The following is a 23111-nucleotide window of genomic DNA, read 5'->3' on the forward strand; positions in this document are numbered from 1 at the left end:
GCCGCCGGCGCTTCCCGCAGGCACTCATCGTGGGCGTGAAGAAGGGCGGCACGCGAGCGCTGCTGGAGTTCCTCCGGCTGCACCCCGACGTCCGCGCGCTTGGCTCCGAGCCCCACTTCTTCGACAGGTGTTACGAGCGCGGCCTCGCCTGGTACAGGTGAGCGCCCCTGCCTGTCTGCCCCATTGGTTTCCAAGCGAACTCGGGTGGTGGGATCTAGTGGAGAGGAGTCCGGGCTCTGGGACGGAGCCCCGCCTGTGTCGGGGATCAGGCTTGATCCTAGCCCTGAGACCCCAAAGCAAAGGCAGTACTGGCCAGAGGCTCCAGGAACTTTGGAAACTCACGAAAAAGCCTGTTTTGGTCTATTTGGCAAGATGGAGGGGAAGGTGTGACCCCAGCCAGGAAACAGTTTCAAGTCGGCCCCCCATCTCCACTTTGGGATAGTAGGGTTGATCCTCTTATTTGTGGCTAGTTACCTTAGGAGGGGGCCTCCGGGTTCCCTGCAGCCTCCTATAAAGCGTCCTCTCACCCCATAAGTCCTGCCTCCCTCCTGGGAGTCCTTTTGACTTCTGGAATTGAGAAAGTTTGGTCTGGGCTGTAGAAAGGCGCTCTGCCCTTCAGTGTGTGTCCAGGCAGGGGGAATGGGATCCAGCTGCCTGCACAGGCTTTGTGGCTGCCCTGTGCCCCACCCAGGAGGGACCAGGGGTGTGGCAGTGGAATGTGGGGATCACCCTGCCCCAGCCAGGCGACTGCACTGATGGCTAGTCAAACACCAGTTCCTCTCTGCTGAGCTGGGAACTGAGCCTGAGCCAGGCCTTGCCCTCTGCTGCTTAGCTGGGATTGCAGGTGTGCATCACCTCACAGGACCCTGACTCCATTCACACCAATGCTCCAGTTTCTCTATTCCCAGATCCACCCTTTCCCCGACTGTTAACTTTGTTGCATTAAGAAGACTGGGGGATCTGGAGGGAGAATGGGAGATCTGGCTCCCGAACTCTGAAGGGTTGGTGCTGCCTGGATACTAGGGAAACTGGGCATGGTGGGGAAAATTGAACTGTGGGACATTTTCCCAGCTCAGGCTTGTAGAAGAGACTATTGGCCTACTCTGGATGGAGAAGGACCAAAAAAGGGAGAGGAGAGGAAAGGAGAGGGGAGGGGTACGGAGACCAGGAATCAAGGAGGAATGCTTTATGGAGTGCAAACTTCCGAGCTTGCTGCTGGGGATGTCTCAGTGGTAGAGCACTTGTCTAGCATGCAGAAGGCCCTGGGTTCAATTCCCAGCACTACGAACAAAACAAACAAACACACTCCACAGCTTGCTGTGTGCTGGGTAGGAGCAGCTGTGGAAGATGGGGATGAGTTTAGTGCTAAAAGTTTCTCAAGACACCAGGATTCTGGGCCCTTGCTTCTCTGTAGGAAAGACCCTAGGGTGGGTGAAGGACCCAGAGGCCCACACTGAGGGCAGATCCTCAGCCCTGGGGAGGGGACCTTGGAGACACTGACATATCCGGGACGGAGTAGAGGGTGTTCCAGACAGTGAAACCCTGCTGAAAGGAGACTTAATTTCCTCATCTGTAAAATCTGTCTCCAGTGGACAGAGGCAGGGGATGCTTGTGGAGGGCTCAGATTCTGTGGCCTCTGTCCCTTCATCCAGTACACAACAACCTGAGTATAATGGTTGAGCTTCCGGTCTGTGAGTCCTGGTCCTTCAGAGGACTGTGGCCATGTGCTGTTGTATGTGAATGTGGGGCTGCTCTGCTCACAAGTGCCTACACTCCTGGTGCCAGCTTGTCTTTTCAACCATCATGTGTATGTTTCACCCCTGCCTCCTTGTGTCTAGCTGCAGGACCTGGGATAAGCCCATAGCACCTGCAGGGCTCTATTCTAGGTGTGAGTTGGGGAGACAGGCGAAGAAGGAATAGCCAAGTCCCCAGGTGAGTTTCTGGGTCACAGCACTACAACCTGCTAGTTGTGACCCACCTCATTTCCAGCAGTGACCTGGTCATCTTCTGCCCTTTGGAGGTGGGTTCTGTGTTGTCCTTAGCCCAATCGTTCCCCCTTCCCAACCTCTGTTACTTCATGTCTCAGGCTCTTGAAGGTACTCCATCTTGGGGACCATGGTCCCTGAGTACCCTCTAACTCAGTATCTGCTCACCCTTTCATCATTGAGCACGCACTATTTGCTAGATACTAGAGTCACACAAAACCCCAGGGTCTTGATCTGGAAAGGTGACCCCATCTTGGGTCAGGTGAGGACTCAACTTTGACCATAATACTCTAAAAAAGCAAGAATAAGGTGAGTGTGGTGGTGCACGCCTGTAATCCCAGCACTTGGAATGCTGAGGCAATAGGAAAGCTGTGTGTTCAAGGCCAGCCTGAACTATATAATGAGATCCTGACCGTAATAGATACATAAATAGGAGGAGGTGATGAGGAAGTATGGGTATGGAAACCCCCTTAGTTCCTAGTGTCAGAGCAGTGAGTATAGGGAGAGGGGTTGTGCTTGTAGGGAAGGACTTGGGCTTCTGTGCACCATATCTTTCCTCTTTCTGTGACTAGGGAAAGTCTGCCCCCCCAGTACTTTCTATCACTGGAATAAAAACAATAACTGGTTTTCCCCAGGTCCCAGGCCCTGCTGGACCAGGCTCTGGCAGGGTATAGGACATGGAGGTGGGGGTGCTGAGATGGAGGAGAAAGAGTGGCCTAGGGCTGGATGGAAGCCGCAGGGAAATGCAGACCAGATGAGGTGGTTCCGTGGGGAGGGTCTTTGGAACCACTTATCAGATGTTTGCTGTGTGGGGTCAGAGTTCTGTTCTGCTTATCCTTTCTCTAGTCTACCACTCCCCAAAAGTGCCAATCCTCACTCTACAAGCCCAGTTGGGACAGGCTCCTAAAGCCTGAGGAGGGTAAGTAATTGATTGTAAAAATCCCAGAGCAGGCTTGCGGCAACTGTGAGCCCAGAAAGTCCTTGTATTTCTTCTGTATTCCATCCCCTTCTTTGGCAGGGGTTTCAGGAGGGGCCTCCTCCTTTGGAGCTGCTCTACTTTTCTGACTTCCTAGAGAGAAAGGCTGGAGGTAAGGGGTAACATCAAGGCTCCCAGCAAAGGATGGTGTTGGGGACATTCAGAATCAGGCTTCCGGTCAGATAGGGAAGAGACTGGGAGTCAGGACAAGCTAGATTGGAAGGGAGGTGTCTGGGAGGCCTGAGTCTCTTTCTTGCCCTGGAAAAATGCAGGAAGGTGTGGTGCATTCTGGTGAGGCCTGGTGTACACCCCTCCCAACACCAGCATCAGCTTCTCTTGTAGGTCCCCGTGGTAAGGTCCAGTGTGGGGAGACTCTCCTTCTTATGACTTCCCTCAGGGAAAGGGATGCCCTCTGAGCTGTCTGGCCCTGCCAACTTGCAGCCCTATGCCATAGATATTGGTGGTCTAAGATCTTTTTGAATTTTCCTTGAGGACAGCTGGGTGTTGTTCCCATTGGATCCCCAGTGTGTGAGGTAGGGCATGGCGGGCAGGGATTCTGAGAGCAGAAGACACCCAGACACCTCTTTGCCAGAAGGACTGGAAGGCTAAGAGCCAGTCTCCACTTTCAACTCCTTGTTCCCTCTCTGAGCCTCAGTGTACCTGCCTATAATATGGGACAGTGGGTGGGGTGGAGCTGGCTCTGGCTCTGTGTCACCAAGATCGAGGAAGTTGACTTATCCTCTGTGACTTCTGAAGATCAGCTCTGTCCTGGGCCTTGATCTGAAGGGTGGGGAGGTTCTATTCCACGCTGCCTGCCCCACCCTTCTGTGACCATGGATGCTGTTAGGGACTCTGGTGTTCCCAGCTCTCCCTCTTGCCTAGTGGGGCACATGCAGACATTTTCCTGTCTTACCACCAGCAAGCCCCAGTATGATCATGCCAGCTTGGGAGACTGGGTGCCTGTGCCTGCCCTGAATTTCTTTGGAGGTCTGGGTAGGGAAGGAGTCAGTCAGGCTGGCTGAGACCTGGATTTGTTACTTCCTGGCTGGGCCAGTCTTGGCCCTGTCAGTGGGGTCAGACAGTACACCCCCTCAGACGGTGGGAAGCAAGGCCAGGCAGGGCTGGGCATGGCTGGGCAGAGACATCTCCTCCCTAGCAAAGGCCACACAGTCTCTGCCTCTGTTGACCTAGTTCCCAGCCCTCCCTTGGAGGTGTTTGTTCAGCTGCCCCACCTTGCCCGACCTCACCCTGTACTACCTGGCTGGCAGATGCTGCCTCAAGACAGCGTGAGGCGTGCCTGGGCCTGTCCAGCTGGGCACTCAGAATGGGCTTTCCCAGATTTGGGGCTGTCAGGGGGCTGTGGTCAGCCAATTCTTCTGGACCTTGGGTTGGCTGGTGCCCCCTCCCCCACATTAGAATGAGGGGAATATTAGAAATAGTATGTCTTCAGCCTGGCACCCTGGGGCCTTGGAAGCACAGGGCCTTGGGACAGGTCCCCAGGAAGATCATAACCATATCATTAATTTTCTCAAATGATCTGGGCTCTGAGTGTGGCTCTTGGCAGTCTGAGTTGGGCACAGGTGGATGAGAGTTAGCAGGGCTGCAGTTGAAGGTAGGGAAAAAGGTATATTTAAATTAAAGGGAGGGAGAGAGGGAGAACCCGACCTTTTGTTGGCAACCCTTGTCAATAACAATAACTAATGACCTAATTCAGGGGATGCAGTCAGTCACTGAGTGAAAAGGGTGACCTTGACGCAGAGGCCAGCGGGGGTAATAAGTACAAACTGGCTAGCCTTGGAGTGTTTGATTTGGGGCAAGGTCAAGGTTGGGGGCACAGCAGCTCGGGGAGGGGTGGGTCTGGTGGGCAGAGGTTGCTGAGACTCAAAGGAGCTGGCCCTTGGGAAAAGGGTCATAGAGCTTGTACAGAGAACACCAGTGGCTGGTGAAGAGTGCCTTGGTCATCTCTGTCCCCAGTGACGGTTACTCCGTTTTTCTTAGGGATAGCACAGATGGGGGCAGCCTGGTAGGCAGGCCCCCCTGCAGGCCTGTGCTGGGCTGGGCACCTCTTAGCTCACCTCCCAGGCTGCCAACCTCCTAGGATGTTTACCCCTGCACGTGGGAGGAAGGACCTGAGAAGAGGGGCAGCTGGCCCACTTTAGGCACCTGGGGCTTCCTTGGAGGAGGAGGGCCTAGTCCCAGGTCTAGCGTGAGGAGGGACACTTCACAGAAGTGCTTACCCAAGAACAGCGCCCACTCAGCCTGCTGCTCTTCCCATTGCCCCCAGGAGCCTGATGCCACGTACCTTGGATGGGCAGATCACCTTGGAGAAGACACCCAGCTACTTTGTGACACGGGAAGCCCCTCATCGAATTCATAGCATGTCCCCAGACACGAAGCTGATCGTGGTGGTACGGAACCCTGTGACCCGGGCCATCTCTGACTATGCCCAGACACTTTCCAAGACCCCAGGCCTGCCCAGCTTCCGCACCCTGGCCTTTCGCCGTGGCTTGGGCCCTGTGGACACAGCCTGGAGTGCCGTGCGTATCGGTCTCTATGCCCAGCACCTGGACAACTGGCTGCACTACTTCCCTCTGTCCCACTTCCTGTTTGTTAGCGGCGAGCGTCTGGTCAGTGACCCAGCTGGAGAGGTTGGCCGTGTGCAGGACTTTCTGGGCCTCAAACGGGTTGTCACGGACAAGCACTTCTACTTCAATGCCACCAAGGGCTTCCCCTGCCTCAAGAAGGCCCAGGGAAGCAGCCGTCCCCGCTGCCTGGGCAAATCCAAAGGCAGGCCCCACCCCCATGTGTCCCAGGCGGTGGTCCAGCGACTGCAGGACTTCTACAGGCCCTTTAATCACAAGTTCTACCAGATGACTGGCCAGGACTTTGGCTGGGACTGAGCAAGGCCCAGCTAGCCCTGCCTTGGATGCTTGGTAATCTTAATTTATGTCTGTCCACTGGCCAAAGCAGCTTCCCTACACATGCTGTGGAAAGAGAATATTTAAGAAATAAAGTCTGGATCCATATTCTTCCATTTGACCTTGAGGTTTGGGTGTAAGTGATACCATGCCAATTAACTCTGTGGGGCCAGGTGCCATGCCAAACCCGTTCCTTACATGTCCTCGAAGCTGGGCCATGTACTTGATCACATGGCACAGATGAGCATGAGAGGCTCAGAGAGACTCAGGTCCTGCCTGGTGACTCTGGGGGCTGCCTTCCATTTCTTCTCGGCCCAGGGAGGTTGAGCAGGTTTGTCCACATATCCAGGAGAAGGAAACTGAGGCAGGAGGAGTTTGCTCCTTAGTGGTGGAGCAGGATTAAAGTTGGATCTGGACAATTGTGTGTGCTGTACCTGGGACCTCAGTTAATCCCATGTCCTAGTGCCTAGTGGACAATCTTGCCTACAGGCCATGTGGAACTCCTGGGCAGTGCAGTGCTTGGCAGGTGACATGGTGTGTATAGGACAGTGATTCAGCAACCTTCAAGCTGTTCCTGAGCAGCCTGGCCCTCTCTGCCTACCCAGGACAAGCTCTTTCCAGAGACCGGCCTGCACACAGTCTCACCCCAGGTCACACCCACCAAATGACACAGCCCCTCTACGCCGTCGCGGTCCCAGCCAGGTCTGTTGCCTGTTTCTTACATCTTCTCCCAGGGCAGGGCAGGAACGGGTCCCATCTGCAGCCCAGCTGCTCACTCTTAACCAAGTCAGGCCACACTTGGGCAGGTTGGGGAGTCCATCCATCTCCTCTCAAAACATGAGGGACCGTCAGTAATGGCTCTAATCTGTTCCTGGTCGCTGCTGTCTGCCAGGGGCCCACCAGCTGTCCTGACAATGACCTCTAGGCTGGTTAGGTCCAGGTCCTGTACATCTGCCCTGTCCCAGGCTTGCCGCAGGGCCTGGCCATAGCCTCTGCATCCTAGGCAGCACCTTGGATTTCATGCCTTGTCCTTGCCCCTGATGTGGCCTTTCTACCTCTGAGCTGCTTGGGGCCACTTCATGTGCTGAGGCCGAGGAACACAGGCAGTGAGGGGGGATTTTCAGGGGATGGGGGGAGCCTGTCAGCTTTGGCTGCTCCCTGTGGGACTGTGAAACTTTACTCGGAGCCAGGACCCCCACCGGGTGCCATGTCCTCTCTCTGTCATGTGATCTCATCTCTGGTGTGGACATGGGGTCAGTTACTGTCAGTGTCACAGAAAAGGCTCAATGGGAGGGAGAGGCACGTGTGGAGTTGTCTGTTTCTGGTTGTCAGAACCCTGCCCCTGCTCCTGCTAGTTTCCTGGCTCAGCAGACATTCTTGCCTGGAGCTTCTCTTAGGAGTTGGCACTGTGCTCGGGCCTTTCCGTCCCAGGCCAGGCCAGTAGCAGGGCTGGGGGCTGGTTCTGGAGGCATCTCCCTGTACTCACTGAATAGTGCAGTTTCAACCTTGTGAACCGATGCGCGGCCAGAATGCACAGCCTCTCCCCTGACTGCCCTTTGTTATGGGTGAGGAGAAAGGGCTGTCCTAAACTACAGTAAATGAACGAAGAGGGGACAGGTTCTCCTCTAGGATTTTGCCAGGTGGTGAGAGCAGGACTTGATGACTCTGTCCCTGTCCCCTGGACGGAGGGCAGGACGGAAGGCAGGACAGCCCTGGTTGCTGGCCCAGTTCCCCGCCCAGTCCATGCATACCTCTTTCTTTCTGGACATGTACTGCACGCGTCAGGACAGACTCAGGACCTACACTGTCACCTGGCCCCTCTTTTGTTCTGCAATGAACTCTTTGAACCACAGCTAGAAGGGTGTCTTCGGAATAAGACGGATCACAGCCCCATCCTATTGTTTCTAGGATAAAGACCAGATGTCTTCCCATAGCTGTTAAGGGCCTCCAGGGCTTGCCCTGTCCTGCTTGGTCCTCTCAGCTCCATGATCCTGCCAGCTCCATCCACCTACCGTACCCCTTCCAATCTCACAGACTTTACATGCTGTTCTCCCTGTCTGGAGTGCCTTTTCCTGCAGAACGTGCAGATGGAGGTGGCAGCAATCTTAAGCACAGGCAGCTGTGCTCCTGCGTTTAGCATTGCATTTCTGAGCCCCTTGAGGTGACCCATTTTCCCTCTCCTGGAACCTTCCTGGATGTAGAATTTTGGGGACATTGGTGTCCCTGGGCCCAGGCCTCACGGGGCACACTCTGGAGGCAGCTGGGAGGAAGGATGATGGGCTGGTCTGTTCTGCGGGCCTCACCCAGTGGAAGCTCAGCCCCGAGGGCCACCGCCCTGTGTGAGGTGCCCAGCTGTGCCTAAGAACACACTGCAGGCAGATGTAGTGGGTCCTGGGGCTGTGCTGGGAGGGTGGGGCTCTTGGAGGAGACATCAGCCTTTAATTAAAGTCTCTAAATTGTTTCCCCAGCTGCTCCATGGGTTTTCGACATTGGAATGTTCTAGATGGGGTGAGAAGTGCTGATTCAATTAGCTTCTTTCTGTCCTGACCAGCTGGGACACCTTCTCCACCTCTTGTGGGGACCTGCGTGTCTTCACAGCCCTGGGGCCAGGAAGGGGCTTGGAGAAGCCTGGGAAGGGGGCTGCTTTGGCCTTTGGGGCCTCACCCGGCCCCAGCCTCCCGGCCATACCTGGTCCAGGCTGGGGGCCCACAGGAAGGAGGGGTAGGCAGACACATTGTTCTCGCTCTGGGGCTTCCGCTTGCAGATGCTGAGACCCTGGCCCAAGCGCTTCAGTGTCCCCAAATTCCAAGTATTCAAACTGCGAATCCTCATCCTGGAGGAGGAGACCTGTCCTCTACAGGGGGTGGCGGTGGGACTGGACCACTGGGTCACACCGCCTGCCCCCTTTGCCTGCTGACTTTGGAAGTGGGGTTAGGGAGTCCAGGCTGAGGCCCTGGTTTTGGGTGGTCCTTCTCTCTAGGGTTGGACCGGCTTGCTGTGCCAGAGTGGATGGGCTAGAGAGCCAGGGTGAGGCTCACAAGGGGGCAGAGAGGTACAGTAAAGGGGAAGTTGGCTCTCCGAGGGTGAAGTCTGTTGCATCTGTCAGTGTCTTCACCCCAGGATGAGGTGCTCTGGGGGAAATGTTGGATTCTCCTCATCCATGTGCCCCCGAGTGCATAGATCTGGGACCTGTTACCCCAGCGAGGTTCAGAGGACATTCTGGGCTATAGGAGGGGGGCCAGAACCCAGGTGGAGAGGTGCTGGAGCAATGTCAAATGAATTGAATCCTAATGTAGGCCCTCCTCACTCCAGCTCCCTAGGCCCAAGCCCCTTTCCCTTTGCCCGCCTGCCCTGAGGCTCCTTTTTCCCGTGGAGGAGCAGCCAGACTACAAATTCGAAGGAATCCCTCTGCGCTACCTCAGCCATGACCCAGGATGGGCCAGGGACAGCGTGAAGGTTCCCTGATGCTTTAGTTGGGGCAACTACCCACCATGTTTCTGTGCTAGGATGCCCGGTCCCCTTTCTTTCTGTGGAAGCTGTACATGAGAGGCTGGGAGTGTGCTGCCATCAGGAACCATCAGAAACTGGACTGACTCCTGAGACCAGCGGGCGGGGGCTGGGAACAAGTTGGGGCAGGCTTGGATTCCTGACAGGCTGGGACAGTGGCTAGAAGGGCCTCACAAATTTGTTCATTCTTTTAGCCAGCTGGTACTGAGGGACTGGCTCGGAGGACACCATGGTGGATGGGCAGGCTGTCCCTAACTGCATGGAATCCCCATGTGGTGGAGGAAACAGAGCCAACCACCAGCAATCCAGAAAGCAGAGCACTCGTTGCAGTGTGGGGAGCACCAGAAAGCATGGAGCAGGATGGGGGAGAGCTGCCCTGGACAGGAGAGTCCCTCAGACCAAGCCCATTTATCCGCACCTTGAAGAGGGACCAGCTGTGCCAGCGTAGGAGGACAGTAGGTGTGATAGCCTGGGTAAGAAAAACTGTGACTATGAGGGCTGGGGATGTAGCTCAGTAACAGAGCACTTGCCCAGCATGCATGAGAACCTAATTCTACTCCTAGTACCCCAAAAAGAAAGAAAGAAATAAAAAAAACAAAAAACAAATTCTGACTGTAAGATAGGCCTTGCTCATAAAACCCGAAGACTTATAAACAGTGCCTCAGGCAGATACTTGTACACCCATGTTCTTGGAAGCTGTATTCTCAACAGCCAAAAGGTGAAAATAACCCAAATGTTCTCCAGTGGACAAGTCTGTGATGTAACAAAATTGTGATGTGTCCACGCAGTGAGGTTTTTACTACTCAGCCCCCGAAAGGAATGATGTTCTGAAACATGCTACTGTGAGGATGAACCTCAAAGACTTTACTGTAGGTGAGATAAGCTAATCACAACAAGTTATCTATTATATGATTCTGCTCATAGGAAATGTCCAGTATAGGCAAATTCAAAAAGATTAAAGCATATTGGTAGTTGTCTGAAGATGGAGGTAGGAGGGACTGGGAAGTGATTGTTTAATGGCTATAGGGTTTCCTTTTGAAATGATGAAATAGTGCACAATATTGTGCACATATTAAATGCCATTGAATTCTTCATTTTAAAATAGTTGATTTTGTAGCTGGGGATGGTGGCACATGCCTGTAATCCCAGCACTCAGGAGGCTGAGGCAGGAGGATTGCCAAGAGTTTGAAGACCACCTGGGCTACATAATTAGTTTAAAAACTACATAGTAAAGACCCTTTCTCCAAAAAATAAATAAATACAAGTAAATAAATAAAATCACCCAAGGTGAGACAGGCCGGTCAGGCTCTGAAGGGCTTCCTCACACAACTCTGAACACTCGGGCTCCATGGGGGCTCAGAGAACCAGACAAAGGGGGCTTATGCCAGCCCAATGCTGTTGATGAGTCCATCTGTCCAGGCCTTGGTCAGTTCCTGTCCTCATCGGCAAGGGAAGCCCAGATGTATTTTTGTTGCAAATGAGGGGCTGTGGGGGGAAGATGGAGCACTGGATTGCACAGGTCCTGTGGAGTTGGCACGGGGCCCTGAGGCCTTGCAGGGCTGCGCCCATCTGGAAGACTGGCCGTGAGGTAGAGGGTGAAGCCAAGTCCTCAGGTTCTGGGAAGAGGGTCTTGCTTCTGCTCGTATAGGAAGTGGGGATGTGTGAATGGTGGTAGAGTGGCTCAGCATGCTGGGGCATCTGTCTGGACCCCTTAGGCTCCCTGGTATGATGAGTACATGGCTTGGTAGGCCCTCAGGAACAACTAGAGCTCTAGAACTTACGGAAGACTCTTTTTTTCTTTTTGAAATACCAGGGATTGAACCCAGGCTTGCTATACCACTGAACTCACCCTTAGCTATTTTTATTTCTTTTGAGACAGGATCTCCCTAAGTTGCTTCAAACTGTGATCCTCCTGCCTCGGCCTCCTAAGCATCTGGGATTACAGGCATGTGCCACTGCATCCGGCTGGAGCAACATTTTACAGTATTTCTTGATTTTGATTGTTTTTCTTAGAAAGTACCTAAAGTTTATTTCCCCTCTGGACTCCTGTGAAGTCCTGTGTAGGTCCTGAGCCTGTAATGTAAGGAGACCTGCCAGACAGATAGCCAGGTCACAAACCAGCTCCAAAATGTACTCTCGTGATTCTTAATTTATGGAGTTCACTGAGTGGTGACACGGAGAAGCCTTTGCAACTCCTGGAGTGAAGGGGACAGAGCTCATCACCCAGGGCCCCAGGGGGTGGCCCCAGGGGCTAGCAGGAGGCCGAAGGAGTAAGCAGGGGAAAACTAAGGGCCTTTCTTTGGGTCCCCACAGGAAAGATGGAGCTCGGCACCGGCAGGGTGAAGGCTGCTGGAGGGCTTGGGGCACAGTCTCCCTGGTACTTGGCTCTAGGTGATGCTGGTCACAGTGTGGAGCATGTGCCACCTGCAGGCCACTCAGCCTCGGATGACATCCCAGCCCCCTGAACCTGCTGCCAGGATGTCCAGCCCCACCTTTTCAGAAATGATGATGGTATAGCAGGAATTAGTAAGACAGGATTTTATTAGGCAGTAAGGGCAACGGCCCCCAAATAGTCAGGAACCCAAAATGGAACCTGCTGAGTTGTGACCCTGCAGGGATCTTAGAAAAACATCTGCCAGGTGTCCTTTGGCAGTCTGGGACCTCCTCAGAGCGTGACAGGTGGGCCATTGGTACATGGAATCCGCGTGAGCAATGCCTGGATACTACATAGGTTGGATCTTGAAAAGCACGTCATCTTCTAGAGGATAGAGATTATATTGCTTACACACCAGCCTGAGCTCCCTTCTAGACTCCTTAAAAGCTTCTAGACAAAGAGCCTTTTAGGTATCCTACTCGGGACCTCCTCCCAGTTAGTGGGAGCTCTGTTTCCCTGCCTTCGTATGTTTTAAAAACATTTACTTGCACCATACCTCCTACATCTGTGGTTTCATTCTTCATCCCAATGGGACACAACTCTGGCGTTCTGGTAACAATGGGACCTGTGGAATGTGACCCCAGCAACAGGCCTTACCCAGGCTTCTGGGACCTCAGACCAAGAGCCCTCTCCACCTCAAAGCCAGGCTCCAGGCTTTGAGGTTGAGAATTCCTTTCATACTGCTTAATCTGAGCCACATTGTATGTACTTTTTGCCAGAAGAGCTGTATGAAAACAGTCAGTGAACCAAAACAGTTAATGCAAAACTGTTGCCAGAGGATTTCATACATGAGTCTTCTGATTAAGGGGAAAACAAGATCGACAGTTGGGCAATGGAGAACAATTGGAGATCTTGTTCTCGCCATGTCTTCGCTCCCTACACGCCTCCCTGGGCCCCTTGCTGTGGGGAGCTGGCCTGACTCGACAGCCTCCCACAGCCAGATCCTATCTTTACCCTTCTGTCTCCCACCACAGAGGACTGGATATCTGATGGGAAGCTGATCCAGTGACAAACACTCTGACTGCCCCGGGGCAGGCCTGTCCCCCACAAAAGATCACAGCAGGGGGGACTCCTGCTAACCCTTCCAGTGTTGGGGGAGAGGCATCCGGAGATGGTCAGGCCTCTGGTTTCACTGTCTGGGCTCTGGGTGGGAGGGGGACCCTGGTGCAGGTCGGGGAGAAAAAGGACTCTCAGGCTTCACGGATGGCCAGTCCTGTTGGCGGGTGCAGCTGGCGGATGTATGCAGGCTGCTAGCAGAGTACAGCAGGCAAGGCACAGGGAACTTGAAGAAACAGTCAGAGTCTGGGTCCCTAATGACTTCACTGGGCCCTCAGGGCACGCTCAAGGAAGAGCCCTGAAATGCTGGGAGTTAGAAAGGAGGAGGCAGATACTGATGATGATGGTGACTATGACAGCTGGCGTGGCGCCTGCTGTGTGTTCTGGTGATGAGGTTTACACAGAATGTGTTTAAAGTACTCGGTACCAGGCCCTTGGGGTTGGCATGGGATAATCAATGTTATTTCAGGTATTTGTGAAGCAGCCGTATTATTATCCTCATAGTAAACCGAGGTTGAGAAGGGGCCGTGTTACCAGGAACCAGCACATCCACATTCGTCCGCTCATGGCCTGGCCAGGGCACGGTGTGGGAAGCTCATGTGGAGCAGAGAAAGGGAGCCCTTTGGGGAAAGTGTTCAGGTGGGCAGACATAGGATGCAGAACACCCAGGACCTCCAGCCCCTGGTGCGCATGTTCTGAAAACCCCTTAGCTCTGAGGGTGGGAGATCTGTGTATTTGATGGATGTCACTCACCTCTGATTGTGCTGCTAATCAACTGACTTTGAGTTCATCCTGGGTAGGCCTGAGTCATGAGATGGGCTCTGTGTGTGTGTGTGTGTGTGTGTGTGTGTGTGTGTGTGTATACTGGGACTTGAACCAAGGGTCTTCATCCTTTATACTGAACCACATTGTCAGCCTTCTTTCTTTCTTTCTTTCTTTCTTTCTTTCTTTCTTTCTTTCTTTCTTTCTTTCTTTCTTTCTTTCTTTCTTTCTTTCTTTCTTTCTTTCTTTCTTTCTTTCTTTCTTTCTTTCTTTCTTATATTTTGGTACTGGGGATCGAACTCAGGTCCTTGTGCTTGCGGGGCAGGTGGTGGTGAGCTTTCTTTAATTTTGAGATAAGATCTCACTCATACACCAAGTTGCTCAGGCTGGGCTTGGACTTTGAATCCTCCTGCTGCAGCTTAGTAGAGTGCTGGGATTGCAAGTCTGTGCCACCACACCTGGCTGAGGAAGGCTCTTAAAAGGATGTCTCCTAGGGTGATGAAAATGTCCTGGAACTAGATTAAGGGGAATGTGCCCTACTGTGATTGCACCGGATGACACTGAGTCGCTTACTGTCAAATAGTTGATTTTATGTGCTAAGAATACCACTGGTATAAGAAATAAGTAAAAGGGGCTCTAGAGATCAGAAGCTGCAGAAAGTGGCGAGAGTCCTTCAGCTGGCCCGAGGGAGGAAAACAGCTCTGTGGTGATGTCTGTGGGGCCACATGGAAAATAACTGCAGGTGTCCTTGAGGAACTGAGTGGCACCATGCAGAGGTACACAGGGACTCTCAAGCCCACAGACACAAACGAATGAATCCTGTCCATGATTGCATGAGCTTGGGAGCGGACCCAGGCCTCACAGTCCCAGCCAGTACATCACAAGACCTTGCTGGGCAGAGGACCTTGCTCAGGCCTCTCAACCTATAGAACCCTGGGATATAAATGGGTATTCACTTGAGTGACTAAGATTGTGGTCATTTGTCGGTTTTTCTTTGTTTGTTTGTTTGCTTGTTTTTGGTGCTGGGGATCGAACTCGGGACCTTGTGTGTGGCCATTTGTTATGCAGCACAGAAAATCAATAGGACAAGACAAGCCAGCCAGGAAGAGTGGTGGGCTCAGACAAGGCCCGTGGGCCGTCAGCTTCAGGATGAGGTGCAAAGAAGAATCTGGAAGCTTTGGTTTGATAATTCATTTACACTAATGTTTGCACCCACGGGCTCACGTGAGTGAACAACTCTCCTGGATCATAGACCTCAATACTCCTCCCTAAAAGACTGGGGAGCTGGTGCCACTCCAGGTGCGGTCGGGGTGCAGTCTGGCTTTTGTTAAGTCTCATAAGCTCAGCATTAATTCCTACCAGAAACAAATGTCTAGTCCCTGTCCTGTGTAAACACAAATGCTTTACAGCAAAGGTCTGAGAGCCAGAGAGGGACCTGAAGGTTTCTCAGAGCCCCATCAGTGGTGAGAGGAGCCCCAAAGTGAGAGGGCAGGGTGGGGCAGAGTAGGGTGCAGCTACGATGGTGGAACGGATAAGGAAGGAATACCAGACCTAGGACGATGCTCTGATCCCACTGAGTGAGAAGGAAAGCAGGTCCTCCAGGGGGAAAGGAGCCTGCAACACCTGGATTTTAGCCCGGAAGACCACACTGGACTTCTGACCACAGAGTAGTAAGGGAATACATTGGTGTTGCTTTGAGATGCAGGGTCTGTGGGGATGTATTTGGGAGCCACAGTTCTGCCTACCACAGACCCCAGAACAGTGACCCCAGCATTTTTCTGTGCTCACAGGCCTTCAGGCACAAACCAAGGTGGGCATAGACCAGTACTGGGGCGTAGTGGTCTCGCCCTACTGGCCTACCCCGTTTTCACCTTCTGGACTTTCTTCCCTGGGGCCTGACCCCAGTTGCTGGTGGCGTTGTCTGGCCTCACTGGTCACCTGAGTATCTCAGGCCTTTTCTCTTCCGGGGTTTAGCAGGTCTGCAGGGCCCCGTGATCTGTCTGTCTGTCTCTTTTTATTTATTTATTTTTTTAATCAAGGATTGAACCCAGGGATTTTGCACTGAGCTACATCTAGACCTTTTGTTTTTCATTTTGAGACGGAGTCTTGTTAAGTCACTAAATAGTCTAAGCTGGTCTTGAATGTGTGCACATCCTGCCTTGGCCTGCTAGAGTGCTGGGATTGTAGGCATGGGCTACTGTGTACACCTGACCAGGTTTCTGTTTAAGAACTGTCATGCGTCTAACTTGTACAGAGAAGCTGACCGTACCTTCCTCTCAACCCCAGCCACATTTCTCATCCACAGTTTTCCACTTGCAGCCTCTGGGCTGTGTAGGTCTTGTTCCTGGGAAGATGAGACCTTCAGAGGGGAGCTGGGCTCCGTGGACAGGAAATGAGGTATTGTGCTCACCTGGCCTGGCCTATGCTGAGGCTGGATCATTTCAGGTGCTTTTCTGCTCAGGTGGCTCTCTATACCTACGTTCTTTGGCTAGAGAACTTCTTCGTTAGCCCTGCTGGGTGAGAGCGCTTGGGGAGAGCTGATTCACATAACAGTATTTATATATTTATTTATTCATTTTTTGGAGACAGGGTCTCACTATGTAGTTGAGACTGACCTGGGACTCACCATTCAGCCCAGGCTGGTCTCGAACTCGCAGCGATCCTCCTGCCTCAGCCTCCGAGTGCTGGGATTCCAGGTGTGCGCCACCACACCCGGCCTATTAATGAATTAATTGCATTAAAAAGGGAAGTCATCAGGGAGGGCTTCATGATACAATATCTTGTAGGAATCAAGTCATGCTGATATTTGGGGAAAGAGCTTTCCAGATGGGGAGCATATCCAGAGCAAGGACCCAAAGGCAGCAGCTGTGGAGCTGAGGTCAAGGAGATGGAGAGAGAAGAAGAAAAGATGGAATGGGCAGTGTGAAGGCCTGGGACTCTGGCTTCCTGTGTGATGGTGGAGCCAAGGCCCTGATGGGCCTGGTTGCTGCAGAGAGAAAGGAGGTTATAAGGTTGTAATCAGAGAGCCAGGAAGGAGGCAGCTGTAGTCTTCACATGGGACTGACGAACGGGGCCATGAAGGTGGGAAGAAAATGAAGTGGGGAGGATGTCCGGGACTGGCTGACAGACGGATCTGAGGGGTTCCAGGAGGAGCTAGGGAGGACGCTAAGGTTTTCAGCCCAAGCACCTGGGAGGATATGGGCACCATTGACTGTGCCAGGAAGATGTGAAAAGAGTGAGTTTAGGGGATTATTAGGGGGATCGGGTGCACTTTTTTTTTTTTTTTTTCCTGGTCCAGGGGTTCAAACTCAGGACCTTGCGCTTGCAAGGCAGGTGATGGAAACACTGAGCTAAATCCTCGGCCCTCGTGTACTTCTAATGTGTAATGTTTGAGGCTCTATTCAGACTTCTGAGTGGAAATACCAGGTGGAAGTTAGATACACAAACTTCAAGTAGTTCAAGATAGCTAGGTGTGGTGATGAAGCCTATAATCCCAGCACTCTGAGAAGCTGAGGCAGGAGGATTGCAAGTTTGAGCTTGGTCCAGGCAATTGAGCAACTTAGTAAGGCATTACCTCAAAATAAAAAATAAAAAATGGGCTGGGGATGTAGCTCAGTGCAAAGGCCCTGGGTTCAAACTCCACTACCAAAAAGCAGAAAGAAAGAAAGTTTGTGAAAGATAGGGATGCTCAGGCTGGAGGTACTGTATTAATGTGTGAGCCCCGGTCTGTGTGGCAGGTGTTCTCATCTGGGAGACTTGGCTGTGATCTAGGGAGCCATAGTACTAGGGGACAGAGGAGGGAAGAGAACTGAGTCCTTGGGGACTCGATGTTTAGAGTCAGGACACAGGTGACAGCAAACCACAGACTAGCACACAAGGACACACAGGAGAATGCTCTCTGGAGTCTATGTCACGAGTCTTTCCAGGAGAATCTGGCAGGTACCAAGTGTTACTATTGGTGTCAGCACAGGGTGTCACCCTTGGCACTGCTGAAATTTGAGTCCCTGTAGTTCTTTTTTTTTTTTTTTTTAAAGCGCTAATATCTTTATTATGGCATAAAGCAGTATTTTATACATTAACTCATTTTGAGTCCCTGTTGTTCTTAGCTGTGGGCTGTCCTGCGCAGTGCAGGGTGTTTAGCAGCATCTCTGGACAGTACCTCGAAGAGGCCAGTAGTGCCTGAAATCATGACAACTAAAAATGTCTCCAAAGTGCCATGGAGGGGGACAAATCACCTCTAGTCGAGAACCTAGAGCTTGATGGGGTTAGCAACACAGAGCTGTTTCCCTGGCCTCTCCCTCACTCCTGTTGGTGAGTTAGGGGATGGTCTACAGACTGGTGTCAGAGCCTGGAAAGGTGAGGTGGACAGCAGTCATATAGTTACCTGGACTCACATGTACGGGAGGAGGACACTGCATTCCACACCAGGGCCAGAGGTTGTACTTGGGGAGCCAGCAGGACCTGAGGAAAGCAGACTAAATGGCATCAAGAGGGTGCGGGAGGGTATGGTGGGCTTGTTTGCATGACTCTTTGGAGGGCCTGTTCAGGAATACAGAAATTACTGGGAGTGGCAGGACACACCTGTAATCCCAGCACTTGGGAGGCTGAGGCAGGAGGATCATGAGTTCAAGGCCAATCTGAACTACATGGTGAGACCTTGTTTCAAACAAAACAAAGCAAACAAAATAAGATGGGAGCGGGGGATTTAGCTCAGTCGTTCTGCTGCCTGCTTCACAAGTGTAAGGTCCAGAGATCAATCTCCCGGAACCAAAAAAAAAAAAAAAAGGAATATAGGAGCTTTGCCTCACTGGCATGGAGGGTTGTTTGGCTGGTGCTCCATCTCTGGCTCGGTGGAGGAAGGGAGATCACCCTAAGTGGTTTGAGGCCCTCTTGTTTCTGCATATCAGAGCAGAACGTGATCTCACTCTCTGGTCTTACATCACAAGGCCACTGATGACCTCCGCAAGAGCTGTGCAGTGAGCTGAAATCTGTCTACGTAGGGCTGGCTCTTGGGGTACCCTGGGGGCACTGCCACGACTGGCGCTCTGTCCCCTTCAGCTGCCAGGGCCTGGAGCTCAGTAAGGGTGCTCTCCTCCCTCTCGTGTATTTTGGCAGTTTATTGCCTTCTCTAGATGTGCTTAACTGCGCAAATCTTTGTGGTGGCCCAGCCTGCTGCCGCCAGGTCTCTTTCAGCCTCGGGTAGGTACTGGAACAGAGCTGTGTTTGGAGCCGAGAGTGCCTCACCAAATCCCGCGTTCAACTCTCACCTGCCCTGGGCACAGGCCCCATTTGTGCTCACCTACACGGCCCATGCACACGAACAGGTTCTAGTTTAAGCGGGGTTAAGTATGTCGCTAAACAAGGACAGGAATATCACAACTAAAAGGCTTCAAGTAACGCTTCTGTTTGTGCCCTGGACAGACAGGCAGAAAATCAATGGTTTTGCTCTGTTGACAGAAATACTCCTGACAACTCCAATGCAAGAGACCATTAAAACACCATGGACGTAATTATTTACTATGAAGATGTAGCTATTGATTTATAAGTATAAAGATGAAATGCAGGAAGGCAAGTGACAGTTGAGGGTAGTTGGCTTTCTCTGGAGTGGGGCATGGCCAGGTGGGGAGGAGAGGAGCTGAGTCTGTCTGTCTATCTATCTCGTATCTATTTATTATCTATATTTATTACATTTAAAAAAATTTTATTGTGAAGGAATTTTAGATTTAGGGCAGAGTTACAAAGATAACTCAGTGAGTCCCTGCGGAACCACTTGCCTGCCCAGAACGTTAGCATCCTTCATCATCCAGTTAACAAAGCAGAAGAATCCCTGCCACGGTGCTATGAACTCGATTCAGACTTTTTTCAGATACTACCGATTTTTCCTCTAATGTCCTTTCTGTGTTCCAGAATTCCATGTTAATCATCACGTCTCCTTAGTCTCCTAGGGCTAGTGATAGTTTTTAGTCTCTCCTTTGCTTTAGGACCTTTTGAAGAATACTAATCCGGGGTTTGGTAGAATGTCCCTCAATTTGGACTTGCTTGAAGTCTCTCTCTCTCTCTCTCTCTCTCCACTTCTCTCTCTCTCTCCCTTTTGTACTGATGCTTGAACCCAGGGCCTTGCACATGCCATGAAAGCACTTTACCACCAAGCTGCATCCTCAGCAGATTTCTTTTTTTTTTTTTTGAGACAGGGTCTCACTGTATAGTTGAGACTGCCCTGGAACTCACTACATAGCCCAGGCTGATCTTGAACTCACAGCAATCCTCCTGCCTCAGCTTCCTGTGTGCTGGGATTACAGGCGTGCACCACCACGCCTGGCCTCATTTTATTTTTTATATTGAGACAGAACCTTGCTAAATTGCCCAGGCTAGCTTCAAATTTAGAAAGCCTCCCAAGGAGATGGGATTACAGGTGTGCACCACCACACCTGTTTCATGCGGCTTTTTTATAATTAGATGAGGTATGGACTTCGGGGAAGATTCCCACAAAGGTGAGGTGAGGGTGTCACACCTGGTGATAGTCACCTTCATCCCTGCTCCAGGCAGTGACACCACCTGAAGTCACAATTTTTCCCTTTGTAATTACTGTTACTTGTGCGGGGGGATGTTTTACTTTTGTGCACACGTTGTATTTCTCTTCCAATTTACTCCCACTAATCTTAATTTGCTAGTAGATTGAGTGTCGTGTTTGAATTCCAGAAGCTCCTGGAGGGGTGTTACCTGTACAATCAAATTGGAACTGCAGAGGATTTTTCAGGCATAGTCTTTGTGGGAGCATTGTGACTTAGGGGACCCTGGAAAACTGTCATTCAGTCATTCAGGTAACACAATAATGCAAGCAATCCCAACAAGCCGGTTTTCCAGACGCTCCTGAAGCAGAAATGACCTTTGGGCTCTGATCGCACATATCCCTTGATATGGAGACGCACCCTGTCTTTAAACCCATGTTGCTGCCATCCACACATCACTTTTGTCAAGAGAAACATGTGCAGTTAATAGAGGAAGCAGGTCTGGTTGGGAAACCAATTATAACAAACACATCAGATATCAATAGCTCGGCACAAACACTGCTCATTGATTGGTGCTCATCATGTTGGCATCTGCGCCTTCAGGCCCTGCTTTGATACCTTTGGGAACCTTTGTAACATGTCAGTCTCTGGGCCTTTTCTGAGCATACTCCTCACAGCTTTTGCTTCACCACACACCTGGGTCCTGTGTACAGAGAACCCAGGGTGTCTCTTCTGCTGCTAATATTTGCTTTGTTTTTACTCTTTACTTGGATATAATGTGAGACTTAGAAGAAAGAAAGACAGTATATACAGAAATCAAACCGTGAAGGCAGAGCTCCAAGGTTAAGCAATAGCATCTTTGATTGCCTGTGCTCAGCTCCTTCCAGGGAGACAGAATCTGCCCAGCTGAGGTTTGTTCTTGCCCAAGGCAGCACAAAGTCTCTGAATCTCATTTATGGGCCAGTTGGCCTGGTAAGTAACCGTCAGCTAGCTGCTGGCACACCCTCAGAGATGGAGCCCTCACCCCTACAATTTCTAGTGTGGCCCATTCCATGGCTGGACAGACTGAGTTTTCCCAGCAGCCTATTTCAGCCCTCCATGGCCTTGTCCATTTTATACCTTGTGGCATTCACCTGAGTTGGGGGTCATGTCTGTGTCATTCATCCCCAGAGCCCAGTCCCCTGTCTGACCCAGGGTTGGCGCTCAGGAAGACTCCAAGTTGAACCATGGCTGATGCTTGGAGGAGATGGAGGAAGCTTCTAGTGGAGAAATACACTCGTGCACCCAGACTGAGGCCAAGGCTGTGCGGGCTCTGGCACCTCTGAAATGTGCTCAGTTGCTGATGTTGAGTGAGGAGGGCCTTCAAAGCCACTTCATCATGTTCCAGGTTAGCAAAGCACTTTGCTCTGCACAGCCCTGGGAGGGTGGGTGCCTCAGTGGTCCCGGCAGCTTACACAGATGCAAGCCCCTTAAGGGATGGGAACCTCTGGAGGGTGATGGGCTGAACACGCCACTGTGGATTTGTTCCCTGTAAACTTCAAAGGAGAGTTTAAAGGAAGCTACTGAGGGGAAGAGGAGGAAGTTCATGTGTCACACAGCAAAATGCAAACCTTCTTCAAGGGGGCTTGCTTTCGGGTAAGGGGTCAGAATGTGTTTTTTGCATGAGCTACTGTTATTGGGGTGCATGAGGGGAAAGCAGGCAGGAGGCTAACAATGGTCCTAGGAGGGGGAAGACAATCTCACAGTTATCAAAGCTGAAAGTCCAAGATCAAGGTGCTGGCCCATTCTGTGGTGGTGACAACTGCTTCCTAGACAGCTGTTTTGTCACTGTAACTGCTTAGTGGAAGAGTGGGGGAACTCTGTAGGGTCTTTTTAATAAAGGTACTTAATCACCTCCCAAAGGCTTTACCTCTTATTACCACCACAATTCCCTGAAAATAAGATAAGCTCTGGTCATTATCATGGTGATGACTGGTGTCATGCAGAAGATTATACCTCACTATTCTTTTTTTCTGTGTCTACTCTGTATTGGCAGTTAGGGTAAGGTGATTGGAGCTGGCATTTTTCCCCCCTGGTACGGGGGATCGAACTCAGGACCTGGCACTTGCAAGGCAGGTGACAGCACCACTGAGCTAAATCCTGTTCCAGAGGCTGACATTTTTTTATCTCTAGTTTTCAAGGCTGATTATTTTCCAGTGAGATCTTATTTTCTGGGAAATGGCATCAACTGAGAGGAGATTTTAGCTTGCGCATTGTCAGGGGCACAGAGTCAGCGCACAGCCTGAAGTTCAAGGTTACCATGCGGATATCTTGGCCGGGGGAGGAGCTTGATTCCATTGGCAGCAAGGCCTATCGCACAAGGCTTTGAACTCCGGAGTGAACCCTGCTCCTCTCTTTGTCTTCAGGTCCAGTCCAGGCCCTGCCAGTCAGAGGGGGATCTGGGCATACTTGCTGCTGGCTGGTCAATGGATGATTGACGGTTGAGGAGGCCAGAATTTCCCTGGGACCTGAGAAGCAGACTAAAAGGTCTCACTTCCAGAGTTAGCAAAACACTGGGATGAAAACATCATTTAGGTCTCCAGCAGCTGCCAGTTAGAAATGTGATGAGAGACGTGAGTGTAATTTAAAATTTCATATAGCTGCAGGAAAAAATGAGAAAAAAGGAGGAGAAGAGAAAAAGAAGATGAAGAAGAAGCCACTGAGCATGGCAGAACATCTCTGTAATCCCAGTACTCTGGGAGACTGAGGCGGGAGGGTCCCAGGCTCAAGCTCAGCCTGGGCAATTTAGTGAGACTTAGTCTCAAAATGAAAAATTTTGAAAAAGCTGGGGATGTTGGCCTATTAGTTTTTCTCTTAATCTGTGTTTATGGTAATTAATTTGATAAAGGTATAAAAAATAAATCTGATGCTGGCAAAAAAATTAATAAAAAAACATAGGGTGGAGGGGAAGGGGGGGGGAAAGAC

General features: G+C 51.5%; 1 protein-coding gene across 1 annotated transcript; it reads left to right on the forward strand.

The window, feature by feature from the left end:
- Window positions 1–2: 2 nt before the first annotated feature.
- Hs3st6 (heparan sulfate-glucosamine 3-sulfotransferase 6) lies at window positions 3–5973 on the forward strand (the record flags this gene model as incomplete). The annotated part of the gene is made up of 2 exons (XM_010620781.2): window positions 3–157; window positions 5246–5973. Coding segments are annotated over 2 exons (771 nt in total), but the record flags the coding sequence as incomplete, so codon positions are not given.
- Between the last annotated feature and the right edge of the window lie 17138 nt (window positions 5974–23111).

The sequence above is a fragment of the Fukomys damarensis genome, unplaced genomic scaffold (assembly GCF_012274545.1).
Source record: "Fukomys damarensis isolate Sample0158 unplaced genomic scaffold, DMR_v1.0_HiC HiC_scaffold_34, whole genome shotgun sequence".
NCBI lineage: Eukaryota > Metazoa > Chordata > Mammalia > Rodentia > Bathyergidae > Fukomys > Fukomys damarensis.